Genomic DNA, 16707 nt, shown 5'->3' with positions numbered 1-16707 from the left:
GGGGATGGAGTGAGTGGGTGGTTGGGGTGAGGGGTGGGTGGTAGGGAGTGGGGTTGGATGGTGTGGGGTGGGATTGGGGCTGGGGTTGGTGGTGGGGTAGGGGTAGTGGGGTGTTAGAGTGGAGGGTGGGTAGGTGGTGGGGTAGGGGTTGAGGTGGATGGGTGGGGTTGGAGTGAAAAGTGGGTGGGGTGGGGTTTGAGGTGGAGGGTTGGGGTTGGGGTTAGGGTTGGAGCTGGTGATAAAAAAATTCCATACAAAAATACGTCTTAATGATATTAAGACTTGGTTCAAGATCTTAATGATTAAGACATATTCAGACCCAATAAGTGCTTAGATCTTAATGCAAACAAATGCACTTAATGGCTTAAGGTCTGAACCATTCAGATTCAGACCTCCAATAAGTGCAAACAAATGAGGCCAGTCTCCAAATCAACAACCTCTGAATTTATCGACGACTTTATGTAAAAAAATTACGTATACCCTTTTTGGATATCACTATTTAACATGTTCCTAAGTTTTAATTTTCTTGCACATTTACCTACTTCAAACAATTTCAGACGTGTAGTATTTGAAGTTATACATGGCTCATAAAATTTAGGAAAAAATGACTGAATTTCAGCAATATGTGCCTAAACTTCAGTCACATAGAATTTCAGACACCGCAAGTGTGAAATTATTCCAAAGTAGATAGACATGCAGATTTTAGGCACCGTGAGTATGGCTTAAATAGTAGTCTCAGATGGGATATATGTGTAATTCGGCCAGAATTGTGCATTAGAGTTTATACTGTCAGCCCATATCAGGTATGCACCGAGCTAGTAATTTGCCATCATATATAAGTATTGCCTAATTCTGGATAATTGTGACTATTGCTATGGTTTATTTTGGGAGGGTTAATTAGGTTTGCAATAACTAAATTAAAATTCTGAGATATATTGGATGCGACTGGCAAGGAGAAAAATGTTTTATGAAAAAATATGCTTTACGACTTCTACCTTGAGTAAGTGACATATATAATAAATATACACACTGTGAAACGCAGAGTACTATGATGGTACCAATATTCGCTGAGACTTGAAACAAGGATGTGGAGTAATTTTTGTTATCGTTGCAAAAGAAAAAAAATTCGTCAGTCAATGAAGGTCGTTGCCATTTCTGTCACTTAATTTCAATGGAAGAGTATTTTCTTTGATTTTTTTTAATCTAACCAGACATTATAAAATGATTCCATTATTTTGAAAATACTAATGTCTCGAACTGTGTCATATCAAAAGCACCACTGCAAGAGTTAAACAAGAATTATTAATAGTCCTTATCTGAGTATTTTTCTTTCACCTTCGTAAGGAAATTCCTCTTCAATATTATATTCAGAAAACCAAAAGATACTTGCAATGTTTAAGCTGACCACTTCTGTTTTACAAACACAAAAAACCAGATAGCATGGAACATATCGCCATTGACAAAACATGAAGGCAACTTCAATCTCACATTCTGCAAGTACAACAATAAAAAGGACAACTTAAAGTCCTTACATACAGGAATTAAAATCTCACCGTACACCATGTTTTTGCAAGAAAGGTTCTCTATATTGAGTGTTTATACCAAACTATATTAACTTATCATGGTTAAGTGAAAAGCTTTTATATGCAAACACATATCATACATCTATTGATTTGATATAAACATAAGGTGCGAATACATTTTTAATAAATTTTTAAGCAGTATATCGTTTCAAATTTCGCATATCCCGAAATGTTTTTATTTGCTTTTCTGTTTCAAGCGGAATTTTCACTTAGATGAATGCTGAACAGTAACAAGTTGAGTTCACAAAATCACTAGAGAATATTTTGCAATTTCATTGCTATTCTTCCTAATTACTGTCCCTTTAGCATATTACCATTTCTTTTGTCAGAGATGACATGTCTAGTCATTTGGTTCACTCAAAGCATGCTCCTTATAAACATCTTAATCATGTACCCTAATCTTAGTATTATGTATCTTATCTTTCTTGTTTTTTTCTTGAGTACATCATTAAAACAGAGACTAGTCTTGTACCATTCCACATAATTGTATGAGTAATACCATCATTAATATAGTCGTTTGTTTCAAGGACTGATTATATGTGTGATGATTATAATGGAGAAATTGTTATGCGGCGATTAATTAAAATTTTAATAAAAGGATTAAAAAAATCAAACTTACGACCTCCAACAATTTTTAACTACCATAGTTACTTTAAGAGGATTCAAAAGTTTATATATATATATATATAAAAATTGAAAACAAAATTGATTTATCTCTATTTGCGATAAAAGAGCAACGAAATACTAAATTAAGTTATGAGATGGTTATTTTTACCTCGTACATTCAACTAAACGGTATTAGTTATACAACATTTTATGCTGAAATTATTTTGTTAGTGTGGCAAACCAAGCAACCCCATATAGACTATAGATAATGGGAAATGTTTCTATTGTTATGGTGTTTGGTTTGTTCGAATTAATGGTTGACTATTTTGGGAGTAACAGATATGATATCAATGTATATCAATTGTACTAGTAACTACATCTATGTATGCTACTTCAAACCATATCTACGTGAAACCAACTCAACATCCCATATCCCAACCATAAGAATTCGAGTAGTGCGTGATGGTGAAAAGTGGTCCAAAGAATTGTGTTTATTGCGTTGAACATCCTCACATCTTAAAAGTGATGGAATTGAAAGAGGCAGTGAATATGATCAAATTAATATCAGGTTCTAGATTTAGGTATGAAAAAAAAATCTTATTATGGAGCTAGTAATTTTTTTCTTTAATGGGTCTTACTTAGCGCGAATTCAGATTGCTTGTGGGGCAGTAGATATTTACCACGCCGGATGTTTATACCAAACCCATAAGTTAACCTTAATAGTTAAAAATTTAAGTGAAATATGGTCTAGTGATAATTGTATATATAAAGACACATGTTTTGCAATTACTGGTTTGGTGTATACATCAAGCGCGAAAAATTTTTGCTAATTAGGGCTCCGATGCAATTACTGAACTTCGGATGAAAAAAAAAAAGCAACTGGACACCAAAGAGGCCCCTTATTCATGATATTGATTACTAAAATGAAAAGAAAAATGCCTTTTTATTAATCAATCTAAACTTTAAAGGACATAATCACAAATCAGGCTAAAGGAGTGAAGTTCGGCTTTAATGAACACTATACATTTGATAACATGTCTTTCCTTACGTGACCCTCAACTAAAAAATACAAAGAATCCAGTCGCATTTAATCATTACAATTGCTCTTTTACCTCATCCATATTGTCAATCAATGAAGGAATAATAACTCTATTTTGTCAAAAGCCGCAGAAAGGTAACCCTTTTTTTCAGACTCCACTTTTTCCAGTTAAATTATAGGAAGCCCTAAATTATATAAGTCGAGTCATTTAAAAAGTACATATATTATGTACTATGTTAAAATGGATATTGACGAAACTCAACCCTTAATGAGTACAAAGAAAATAATGCTATCTTCTTATCTTAGTCGTTAACAAATTAAACTTATTACAAAAGATTTGTGATTAATTTGAGTTGTGAGATTGTTGGAGGTTCTGAGCGTTGAAGAAGATGAAATTATTACGGCTGAAATCATTACTTGTTCTTTAAAATTCAGTGGTAAAACTAATTCATTATGTATAACTTAAGGGAAAACTTGGCCATTTGCCCTTGTAAAAGGCACACATTAGAAAAGTTTTTTTCCTTTCAATATGAGCAAATTCAATTCATTTAGTAGCGTTAAAGGAAAATCAAACCCCATCTATTCATAAAGTTAGAGGATAAATTTGATCATTTTCCTCCGAATGTCTTCCCTCGGATACGTTTATCTAATCTATGTTCTATTACATTTTTTTTTTTTTTTTTTTTTTTGTATAAATAAATCACTTCTCCCCATATTCCTACTGTTGCGAATAAGACAACCTTTCTGGAAAGAGGTAAAACGGGAAACGGAACCAACCGAAAGGCAAAAAGAAATAAGAAAATATTCCGTAGGCACCCACAAAGGTCAAAAGTAAAAACTTACCCAAAGTGGAGTCCATGGCGAGGGTGCAGGAGTGTCTGACTGACCTTATCCTTATTTTGGAGCTAGAAAAATTATTTCAAGTAAACTTTCGGCTCAAAGCCTATATATAAATGTTATGTATTTGAATATAAAATTTCTTTTATTTACTCATAATTACAACAACAATAATAAAAACATATCCAGTATAAGCTCACAAGTGGGATTTGAGGAGTGTAGAACTTACATAGACCTTACCTACTTTGTGGAGGTAGAATGTTTGTTTCCCAAAGCCTCTCAACTCAAGTAACTCATCTCAAAGCAGTTTTAAAATAAAATACAAGAATAAAGCCGATATAACAAATAATACAGAAATCATTACATAGAATCACAAAAATCGGAAAGTAACAACAACAAAATAATGTGATAACTTAAGCAAGAAAATATTTAATCGTAATTAAATGATCCACATTTTTAATTTACTAAATCACTTAATCATAATAAATTATATTTCCTCTATCCAAATTTATGTGATACGATTTATTTTTTAAGATTCAAAGTATATTGCAACTTAGTACTTTTCGTATTTTTTTTTAAATAGTATCAATTTTTTAATTTTATCATATTAAATTAATTTAATCCAATTTAACTTAAAGATTAATCAAATTGACTCTATGCCACATAAATTAATACTCTCTCTGTCTCGATTTATGTGACACACTTTCATTATTGGTATGTTTAAAAGAAATGTCACTTTTTTATATTTAAAAATAATTTAATTTTATAAGATAATTTACGACCACAAATTCATCTAAAATGTATTTCGTATCACAAATTTGAAAAATCTTCGTTTATTTCTTATCACAAATTTGAAAAATCTTCGTTTATTATTATAATCCAATGCCCATAGTTATTTTATACCATCTAAACTGGGTAATCGTGATAAGGTGGGCCCGTGAGAGTAAATTTATTCCAATCTTGCGTAAACACCTACAGTATAACTTTTGTTTTTATTTTCACAAAGCCACAGTGCAAAGTGCAACACATGGCGTTAATCTTGTCAGGGTGCTGCTGCTGCTTCTTCTTCTTCTAAAAAATAAAACTGTAAAACAATTTTTGCTCATAACGCTCCTCTATTCCCCACTTCCAAACACATCCTCCATTACCACCCCACCTGGCTTCACCACCATTTTTTCTCATGTCAACGGCTACTTTTCTTCCGTTAGTGGTGGTGGCAGCACTCACATTACTATGTGCCACTGTTTTCTCCATCTCCGATAACGTGACCGAAACAGAAATCAACGCATTAATCTCATTCAAACATAATCTAGAAGACCCACTTGGTGTATTAGACGGTTGGGATTCATCCACATCATCAGCACCTTGTGATTGGCGTGGCATTCTTTGTTACTCTAACAGAGTTCGTGAACTCCGCCTACCTGGTTTACAACTAAAAGGACACCTTACTTCCCAGCTTGCTAACTTACGCCAGCTGCGTAGGTTAAGCCTTCATTCTAACAACCTTAACGGCTCTATCCCACGCGCTTTAGCTCAATGTGTTTTGCTACGTGCCGTTTACTTACATTACAACTCTTTTTCCGGTGTACTCCCACTGGAAATTTCAAACCTTACTAATCTTCAGGTTTTGAACTTAGCTCATAACTTCATCTCAGGTCAGGTCTTCGGTAATGTCCCTAGAAATCTCAGGTTTCTTGATATTTCTTCTAATCTCCTCTCAGGTAACATTCCCGGTAACTTTTCAACCGGTTCTCAGCTTGAACTCTTAAACTTGTCGTTTAACCGTTTTTCCGGTGAGATTCCGACGAGTATCGGAGGTTTAACGAACTTAGAATATCTCTGGCTTGATTCTAACCAAATTTACGGAACTATCCCTTCAGCAATATCCAAAATTTCTTCGTTAATACATTTGAGTATTAGTGATAATCATTTACAGGGACTAATCCCATCAACAATCGGTTCACTTTCAAGTTTACAGGTGATTTCATTATCAAGAAATCAACTATCTGGGGTGGTCCCTACATCATTTTTCTGTTCTATTCGGATCATTGAGTTGGGTTTTAATTCACTCACGGGTTTAACTAAACCCGGAAACACAAACACAACGTGTTCAAGTGTTTTAGAGGTTTTAAGCCTTCACGGAAATCACATAAATGGTGTTTTTCCTGAATGGTTGACGAATTTTTCGTCGTTGAAGGTTCTTGATATGTCTGGGAATGGAATTTCGGGTACTCTAACTAATGCTATAGGGAATTTAAGGTTTCTTGAAGAGCTTAGATTGAGTAACAATTCATTAACTGGTGAAATTCCTGTTAGTGTTGTGAATTTCGTTTCGTTACGGATACTTGATCTTGGTGGAAATCGGTTTTCGGGTTTGATTCCAGCGTTCTTGAGTAATTTGACAGGGTTAAGAATGTTGTCTCTTTATGGTAATCGGTTTTATGGATCGATTCCGGTTAGTTTGGGGAGTCTTTATCAGCTTGAGTTTTTGGATTTGAGCATGAATAATTTGAATGGGAGTTTGCCTGAGAACCTTATGTTGCTTAGCAATTTGAGTACTTTGAATTTGTCTAGCAACGTGTTTTCTGGTGAAATTCCAAGAGAAATTGGAAGGTTGCATGGGTTAGAGAGTTTGAATGTTAGCAATTGTGGGTTTTTGGGGAACATTCCGGGTAGTATTGGAAGTTTGTTGAGGCTGACAACTCTTGATGTGAGCAAGCAAAACCTATCTGGTGAATTACCCTTTGAGATTTTCGGGTTGCCAAGTCTAAAAGTTGTGGCTTTACAAGAGAACAAGTTAACTGGAGATGTTCTTGAGGGTTTTAGCAGTTTATCTGGTTTGGAATATTTGAATCTGTCGTCTAATGCCTTTACCGGGCAAGTTCCAAAGACATTTGGGTTTCTTACATCCTTGAAAGTTCTTTCTATGTCTAAAAGTGGTATTAATGGTTCAATTCCAGCAGAGTTAGGTAACTGTTCTGGCCTTCAAGTGCTTGAGCTTCGAGGAAATCATTTAACAGGTCGAATTCCAAAGGATTTGTCACGTTTATCTCATCTAAGGAAGCTTGATTTGGGTCAGAATCGATTAAAGGAGGAAATCCCAGAGTCATTGTCGAGATTATCAAACTTGGAAATGCTGGATCTCTCTTCAAATAATTTGAGTGGATCAGTTCCTTCGAATTTGTCTGTGCTTTCCAGCCTGAACTACTTGAATGTTTCCCATAATCATCTCGAGGGTGAGATTCCAGAGGCGTTGGGTTCTCGGTTCAAGGACCCTTCTTTATTTGCTGCGAATAAAGATTTGTGTGGAAAGCCATTGGCAGGGTGCAATAATGGAAAAAAGAAAAGAAAGAAGTTGATTTTGTTCATTGTTTTGGCTGCGGTAGGGGCTTTTCTCATGGCAGTGTGTTGCTGTGGGTACATTTACGGGCTTATACTTTGGCACAAAAGGTTAAGGGGAGGTGCAGCTGAAGTGAAGAAGCGAAGCCCGGCCCGTGGGAGCTCTGGAGGAGAAACGGGCCGTGGAAGTGGAGAGAATGGAGGTCCAAAGCTTGTTATGTTCAACAACAAGATCACTTATGCAGAGACTTTAGAAGCGACAAGACAATTTGATGAGGAAAATGTGTTAAGCCGTGGAAAATATGGCTTAGTATTCAAAGCCACTTTTGCAGATGGAATGGTCTTGGCCATCCGCCGCCTTCCTGATACATCAATCGAAGTGAACACATTCCGCAAGGAAGCTGAATCCCTTGGCAAGGTCAGACATCGCAATTTGACTGTTGTTCGTGGATACTATGCGGGACCCCCACCTGATGTTCGACTAGTTGTATACGACTACATGCCTAATGGAAATCTTGCCACACTTTTACAAGAGGCGTCTCATCAGGATGGCCATGTACTCAATTGGCCAATGCGCCACCTGATTGCTCTTGGCATTGCTCGTGGCTTAGCTTACCTTCATTCAGTTTCAATAGTTCATGGCGATGTCAAACCACAAAACATATTGTTTGATGCAGATTTCGAAGCACATCTTTCTGATTTTGGTTTAGATAAACTAAGCCTAGTAGCAACCCCAACCACAGCTGAGACTTCAACATCTTCCACCCCGGTTGGAACTCTCGGCTACGTAGCACCTGAAGTGACATTAACTGGAGTACCCACAAAAGAAGCTGATGTATACAGTTTTGGGATTGTATTGTTAGAGATACTAACAGGAAGAAAGCCAGTAATGTTCAATGGGGATGAGGACATTGTCAAGTGGGTGAAGAGACAACTACAAAGAGGCCAAATTTCTGAATTGCTCGAGCCCGGTTTGCTTGAATTGGATCCTGAATCATCGGAATGGGAAGAGTTCTTGTTGGGAATCAAAGTCGGTTTGCTTTGTACCATGCCTGATCCTCTAGAAAGACCGGCGATGACTGATATCGTATTCATGCTTGAAGGCTGCCGAGTTGGTCCGGATATTCCCTCTTCAGCTGATCCTACAACTCTTCCTTCACCAATGTGATGAAAATTCAATTCAATTTGGAAGAAAATTTCCTTCATTTTCTGAGTTCAATGTTGTGCATGTATCTCTTCAATGTATTATTGCTCCATTCATTGTCATTAACTTCTTTTTTCTTCAGGAAAACAAAATATTGTTTGTACATTGTTCATTCTAGAGTTGGTTAGTTGTGTGCAAGTATTAAATTCAAGTCTGCTTTCTCAATGTTTGTTGCAACCCTTTGATTCTTTTGTGTTTACAAATAAAGACCTCACCTTTCTTCAACATTGTGATGGGAGAAAATGTACAGTTCATTAGGCACGTGCTCATGATAATGACATTGATTATATAACGAAATGTGGAATCAATTCAATAGATATCACCAACCATTAGTACTTAGTAGTCATAATCTCAAGGTTTCTGGCTCAACCTTTATTTTCTATTAGACACTAAATGATTATTCCTCAATCCATGTCATACTAATTGAGACAGAGGAGTACTACAATATATTTTGAGGGGAAAAAGGAGAGTAATTGATTCTACACCTGCTAATTATGTTGTGTAGTTAATAAAGTGGGGAAGTGTACTTTTTTATAATTCAGATTTCAGGGAATCAGGTGGGACCAACAAATGAATTCCCGCCAAAAGAGTAATGAATAAAAATATATAGGGAGAATAAGTACAAGTGGAAATTAGGGAAAATGGGAAAGTAGCCGTTAATGTGACAGTGAAAACTGAAGCCAGACTATTTATTTTATGGGAAAATGGAAATTGTGGGGTCACAGAGTCCCAGGCATTAGTACATCTCGTTTATTTTATTAAATTCTATTACTATTTGGAAATAGGACTAATATTTTTTTAAAAAAAATTTGGTGGGTAGTGCTACTGCTATTTGGGAATTGGTTGGTCCAAATAAGAAACCACGTCGGATTTTACGGAAATAAGCTACGGCTTTCACCAGCTATGTGGTCCTCTGTCGTGTCTTATTGTGATAATAATTTATCCTAAATATATTGTGATTGTCTCTTATAATTTTTTTTATTATAAGAATATATTAATAGCACTTTAAATTCGCAAGCAAATTCTTTTAGTTACTCAAATTTTAGTTTGTTAGAATTAAGCACCTAATCACGTGATAACGTATTCCTCTTAGACTCTTGTTCTTTAAATTTTAAAATAGCTTTTGCGCGTATTCTCAAATACCTATTAGGTAGGTAAGTTAAAATATGACACCTCTTTTGGTGATAGACACGTCAAGTGGAACAAGCCTGAGGTTTTATGGCTATTGAAGTTAATTCGTATAATTAAAGGATATGATTAACTCATTTTCATAATGAGTATTTGAGAACACACGCATAAACTTTTTTAAAATTTGAGTCAGAAATGTCTAATATTTAAATGTAATTTATTAGTTTAAGAGGTTGTCAATATATTTCTCCTTAGACAATGGTGTCTACATGTGAGAATATATATATATATATATATAATTATTAATCCGTGAATCGAATAACCCTTGAGGGCTCGTTTGGTTGGGGAACAAGTTATCTCGAGATTAGTTATCCTGTGACTAGTTATTCTCTGATTGTTATCTCGACATTAGTTATCCTGGGATTAGTTATTCTCAAATTTTTATCTCACCATCAATGTGGGATAAATAATCTCGAGATTAGTTATTTCAAAATTTTATACCAACTAAACGTGAGATAAACTCATTCCAAATTTAATTCCGAGATTAATTTCCCTTTCCTAGTACCAAACGAGCCCCGAATGGCTGTGAAAAATCAAATTTTAGGTTCCCCACTATATTTTTTCCCCTCTCTGCTTATTTTTTAAGAAAGGGACAAGCCTAAATGAAAGAAGAGCAGAAATAGAGATAACTGGAGAAAAGCTGAAATAAAACCAAGTCTTATGAATTTCTGACTCAAACGTAAATTATGAGTCTTCAGAACACAGGCTACAACATCTGTAAGTACTTGACTGAGATGATGGGTCAGTGTCACTAAATTTATATCGCTGTAACTTTTAACCTATGGTGAATATTTATTGCCTATTTATATTCTGATTCACCACTATTCACAAAGTCCCACCACTTCTTTGTCCTTTAAAGTCAAGATTATTTACCCAAGTCGACAAGATATTTATGCCATATACGTACATACAGTATTTTACTGTTTTTATAATTATATACTTTTAATATTCATAAAAAGAAGTATACATGAAAGTTTCAAGAAGCAACTAGCTTAACGGTCGAAATGGCATACTGGAAGGATGCATCTGAAGGACTAATGCGTCTTTGTGCAAACTGTCAAGATACACAATGAAGTATACTTATATTCTTATATACGTCAAACTAATAAAATAAACGGAAAAGGGCTAAATATAACCATGTGAATTTTTATATTAAACTTTTAATAGTTAACTATGACTAGTACTATAATTCTCTTCCCCTCCACCACTATTGCCACCATTACCGAGTCCCACACACCAAGAACTTGTGAAATTTTCATGCATTTGACTAGAGAACAAGCCCAGTAATTTATTTAGATTTTGACCTTCACCTTCAAGCTCACCATTCAAAATTTCAAATACAACTGTTCTAAAATCAATTCTCGCTAAAGCAAATCTGAATTTAGTAAACGAATGGTCCTAATTCTTCAAGCTGATGAAGCATACAATTAATTAACGAATAAGAGAAGGTCACTTATAGTAAAACTATAACAAACACGTGAAATGAGGACGACTTCATATCTATCGTTAGGCTATGAATTAATTAGTTGGCCGAAAAAAAATCGGAACTTTGACCTTCACCATTCAAGCTCGCCAGGTAGCCAAGCTCTGCACTCTACCTCTATTAACACAAATGGCGGTAATGGTGGTGGAGAGGAAATAAATTTTAGTGGTGGAATATATATATCAAGTCTCACCATCACCATTGGTTAAAAATGTATTGTCTCTAAAAATAAATAGCATGTGAATTTTTATTTAAACTTTTAATAGTTAACTATGACTAGTTAGATGTGCTTTGCTCCTGACATTAAATGGAAATATAATCCAACAAAATAACAATCTTATACAATATTTATTCATTATACTCCACGTATCATGTGGATACAGACCTACAGTAGCATCACGTAGCATTGTAAAACATGAGATAAGAATATATATATCAAGTCTCACCGTCACCATTGGTTAAAAATGTATTGTCTCTAACAATTTAAGTTTTTCGATGAGATGATCACACAATTCAACAAATTTCAATATGACTCAAGTAAAGCGACAATCAACATGAATGTTGTGGTCTTCAGCCATTGGAGTTTCTTTACTCTAAAGTTCGAAATGATCATAGCTTGTTGGCCCTTTATTCATCTGTTTGGACATAATTTCTCCTGAAGTTGAAGCTCCAAGCAGTTACATTAGTTTGTCTTTAAGGTAGCTTCATAATTGGACTTTCAAGATTTTATCTTTGATTAGTTATGTGACAAGTATTTCTTTCTCATTTAAATTAGACTTCAAGGTAATATTGCTAGAGTGCTAGCCTGCTAGGCAATGTCAGCTTACCTAGAAAGAAGAATATTTAAAGTTAAAAGTTGAAACTTCAAGGAACCAGTACCTATATATATAGCTTTTCACCTCAAGGTTAAAACTTTAGTTTGATGCATCTTTTAAGATTGTGCTTTTACAATTTTATGAGTGCTCATTCTAAAGCCCCGTTTGGACATGGTTTGAAACTCGTGTTTGGACATACAATTTGAACATTGTAAGTTATATTTTTTTTTATAGACATAAAAACCCCACAAATTGTAAAAACTATCAAAACATTCTCAATTCTTATATAATCTTACCAAATGAGCAAATCATAATTTATAACAAAATTAGTACACTACTAGTAGGCCTGTCTAAAAAATGCAACATCAATTAATCAAACTTTAGTTCAATAAAAATGAAAATTTAACATGAATAGTAATGTAACTACTCTTTAATATAATCTTCCCACATAAATTAAAGGTTGGTAGACATAAATAAAGGTTGGTGGAAGTTAATGAGATTGGTAAATGATTGATGAGGGTAATTGTTAAAAGTATCTACCAACTTATGAATCTTTTTTTACAAAATATAAACTTATGGATTAAATTTTATATTTTAAAAAGTTGAAATCATGATTTCAAATCCAAATCATGCCTTTTTGGATGATTTGGGGGGTTTGAAACCATGGTTCCAAACGTATGTCCAAACGCTGGTTTGAAACCATGGGTTGGCCAAACGCCTACTAACTTGCACTCATCAAACAAAGTATGGCCAGGTTTTAGCAGATCATAACTGCTGCTAAAGGCTTGTTATATTGTGCACATACATTTTAGGAAAGTATTGAAGTACTTGAGACTTCTAGACTGGTGAACCCACAAAGAGCAATATTCACTAGTAGCAATTGAAAGTGCTAAGACAGTGTCCGTTAGTTTGAATTCAACAGCCACGCTAAGTCGCTAACTGATGAAATTGGATGAATTGAACGCCTGTTGGCTCTTCATAGTTCAGAAGATTAGATACTCAATGCACAATTTGAGAGTATGAGCTGCAATGCAATCACCTTTTTTACGCCTAAAGTAGATATGCAAGCATTTTGAGGGGTAAAAATTAAAGACCACCTCCAGCGAAGGGCAATCCTGCAAATTGCCCCAATGCAATCACCTTTTTTACGCCTAAAGTAGATATGCAAATGCAGGCATTTGTGTCACCTGAATTATTCAGACTGCAGAAGAGTAAAAAATAGTACCAGCCAAAGCTGACACCAAGTAGCAAAAATCAAGAGATAGAAAGGGCAAAGAAATCCAGAAACAAATGAAAGCTTAAAAGTAAATTTATGATAAATTAATACATGGAACATTTTACAACAATCCAATTGTTGTCTTTGAAAAATGGAACATCAGAAAGCCTGATATCTTTATTGAGAGATCTAATCTACAGCTGATCAGCACAAACGAACCAATTCTTCTAGCCAAGCAATCAAATACACAATCTCGGTGGCCAAAACTAAACAAAATGTAATTCAACAGCCAGACTAGCTTTTCCAACGAGGAAGATCACAAAGATACTTCACAATTATGGAACAGACGAAGCCTTTCTCTTCTCTACTCTGCTCTAGATTGACCAGCGCGAGAAGAAAGGATAATACCGACAATAAGGCCGTAAAGAGCCAAGGCTTCAGCAAAAATAAGAATCAGAATCATCCCAACAAAAAGCTTTGGCTGCTGTGCATTAGCCCTGCAAACAAAGAAACACTCAATTAAATGGTCTCTCCTCTCACCTCAAGTAAGGAAAGCTCCTTCACATAAATGAAGAAGTTATATGAAGCTAGATAACAAAAGGGAATATGCTAAACTAGGAGGTCTAAAGAAAGAGCAGTGAAGTTGTGAGTATCAACCATACATTAGTTAACCAACAAAGTCTACACACCACGACTACAACATGAAACTCCAACATTACATATACTCAGTTAAGCCACCAGGCCCATAAGTCTGATAGCAAAGCAACAATAAGGAGATGACCTGAAGCCCCTTTTCTTTTTTCCTTTTTCTGATGAAATAGAAATCCCTGAGGCCAGTGTCTTACGGTGCGAAACTCGGAGGATAACAGACCTACCCATACACACCTCTCCACTTGAATACAAAGCCTGCAATGGGGTTTGAACCCGTGATGTGCGCCTAGCCCATACATCATGGGTTGTGCTCTTACCACTAGAACAAAGCCGCCCTAGAAGTTCTCTTGAGACCAAGAAAAGAAAATCTTTAAAGGTGAATTTTGTCTCATATCTCTCATTCCAACCCCAACATGCAGAACTGCTATAGCCCAATTTTACAACCACCACTCTCCAGTGCGCCCCTTTTGCACATTCCCCCGTCTACACCAATCATCCAATCAAGTCATGAAGAACGGTTCTATAGTCCTTAAACAGAATCACTCACCCAGGACCTATTTACTTACAAAAAGTCATCTATTATTCTTGTAACAGTCAACCACATGCAAGTAAAGATTGAGGAATTTGCAATGAGACCTAAGTTAAAGAAACAACCCACAGCCGTCGTTATCCTTAAATCTCTCACCCAAATACACAATTCACCATTACTCATTTAATGAAAATCCTTAAAAGGAAGAAACTTTCAATAAAGAACAACCCGAAATGACTAAAAGCTTGGCTAGTAAATCCAGACAGATCATTACAAGAAACTCCAAAAGGTAACAAAATCGTGATAAATTGAGTAAAGATCCAAATCCACATACTCTTTACATTTAATCATTTAATCCAATACCCGCATATAATTAAACACAATCAACCAACAAACTATGCAATATCAAAATACTTGGGATCCCTCTCCACGAATCGTTTACTCTATCTTTATGATCTCTCTACATTCATTCCGCAATGTTCACCCATATCTTATTCCAATCCTAAATAATTTGTATTTAAAGATAACACGCCGATTAAACATGATACATAAAATTAGCATAAGTAGCAAGATATACCTAACACCAGCATCGCCAACGATTCCAATAGCCATACCAGCAGAAAGGCCAGCAAGACCACAAGCCAGACCAGATGAAAGGTGAGCATATCCATCAAATAGATAATACGACTTTGTTTTAGGGTTAATCCCAGTACTAATAATCACAGCAATAATTAATCCATAAATACCCAAAACTCCAGCCATAACAACTGGCACAATAGACTTCATCACTAATTCTGGTCGCATAACACCCATCGATGCTACACCTACCCCACTTTTCGCTGTACCATAAGCTGCACCCATACCTAAATTAACAAAAAAATGAAGAATAAAACAGAATTAGATTTAGATGCTTTACAACAACAACACACCCAGTGTAATCCCACAAAGTGGGGTCTGGGGAGGGTAGAGTGTATGCAGACCTTACCCCTACCTTGGGAGATAGAGAGGCTACTTACGGTAGACCCTTGGCACCAGAAGCGGATCCGGGATTTAAATTCAATGAGTTCAATATTAAGACTTTAGAATTGAACCCATTATATTTTTAAAGTCATGGGTTCCTATCTACTATTTATTATAATTTTAATAATATTTTACACATAAATTTATGATCGGCGTCAAAAGTTAGGGGTTCAATTGAACCCCCAGTTATAATGCTACATACGCCACTGCTAGGCACAAGGACATGGAATTCAAAGTAATACAAAAAAGAAATAACGAGAGCAAAAAAGCCATAGCAATATACTTTAAAAAGCATGATCTAAAAAAAAGAGGCATAACTACCACAAATTAATACGATAATCGAAGTTCAAGAAACAACAGAAATCGAATGACAAGAAACTACAAGAGTAATACTACGACTACTAGATTTTTTTAAAAAAAAAGGGATAAATCATATTCTAGATAAAATATTTAAAAAGCGTGATGGAGTAGTCTGGAAAAAAAGAAGCCGTAACTACCACAAATTAATAGGATAATCGAAGTACAAGAAACAACAGATAATAGCAGAAATCGAAGGACAAGAAATTACACGAGTAATAATACGACTACTAGATTTAGATTTTTTTTTTTTTTAAAAAAAAAAAGGAAAAATCATACTATTATAGATCTAATGGAAAATTGAAATAGGATGGGAAGAGTTTATTACAGGAGAAGACTAAGGCAGCTGCAGCGCCAAGGAAGCCAAAAAACGGTGCCGTTTCATCGCCGCTAAAAGTCGACATTTTTTTTTGTCTTTGAATTGATTTTGTGATCTGAGAAAGAAGAGAGTGTTTGTTAATTGATAATCTGAGGAGTTTGTGAATGTCTGGTTCTCAGTTTACGATTGATTGATCTAAAAATGTTTCTTGTCTTAAAAACATGTGCGATGGTCAACTGTCCACGACTGGAGCTAGATATGGGATTGTGGCTAAAGGAATGTGTATGGGCGTAACCCAATTTAGGAGGGCAATTTGCATGATTGCGGATTGTCCTTATTGGGGGCTGGTTTTTAATTTTTGGCCCTCAAATTGCTGGTTGCTTCGCCTAAAATACCCTGAGGTTCTGGGTTTGAATCCAGATTCAGTTAAAAAATAATAATAATTTCACAAGGCAGAGTTTTGTAGCAAAAATAAGCCTATTCGGGCAAAGTAGGCCTACTTTCACAAGGCAGAGTTTCGT

The 16707-nt window shown here is 35.3% G+C and overlaps 2 protein-coding genes across 2 annotated transcripts; one reads left to right on the top strand and one right to left on the bottom strand.

Annotated features, from left to right (window-relative positions):
* Positions 1-5167: 5167 nt before the first annotated feature.
* On the top strand, positions 5168-8833 carry LOC132033156 (probable LRR receptor-like serine/threonine-protein kinase At4g36180). Its single transcript, XM_059423044.1, has one exon. The coding sequence runs from the start codon at positions 5246-5248 to the stop codon at positions 8570-8572; it is 3327 nt and encodes a 1108-aa protein (XP_059279027.1). The 5' UTR covers positions 5168-5245; the 3' UTR covers positions 8573-8833.
* A 4552-nt stretch (positions 8834-13385) lies between these two features.
* On the bottom strand, positions 13386-16375 carry LOC132033155 (V-type proton ATPase subunit c1). The gene is made up of 3 exons (XM_059423043.1): positions 16196-16375; positions 15068-15353; positions 13386-13807 (listed from the first exon to the last, which is right to left on the bottom strand). Exons 1-3 carry the CDS (start codon positions 16269-16271, stop codon positions 13675-13677), a joined length of 495 nt encoding a protein of 164 aa, XP_059279026.1. The 5' UTR covers positions 16272-16375; the 3' UTR covers positions 13386-13674.
* Positions 16376-16707: the final 332 nt, after the last annotated feature.

The sequence above is a fragment of the Lycium ferocissimum genome, chromosome 10 (assembly GCF_029784015.1).
Source record: "Lycium ferocissimum isolate CSIRO_LF1 chromosome 10, AGI_CSIRO_Lferr_CH_V1, whole genome shotgun sequence".
NCBI classification, from domain to species: domain Eukaryota; kingdom Viridiplantae; phylum Streptophyta; class Magnoliopsida; order Solanales; family Solanaceae; genus Lycium; species Lycium ferocissimum.
Note: the sequence above shows the minus strand (reverse complement) of the source record. Positions and strands in the feature narration are given on the sequence as shown.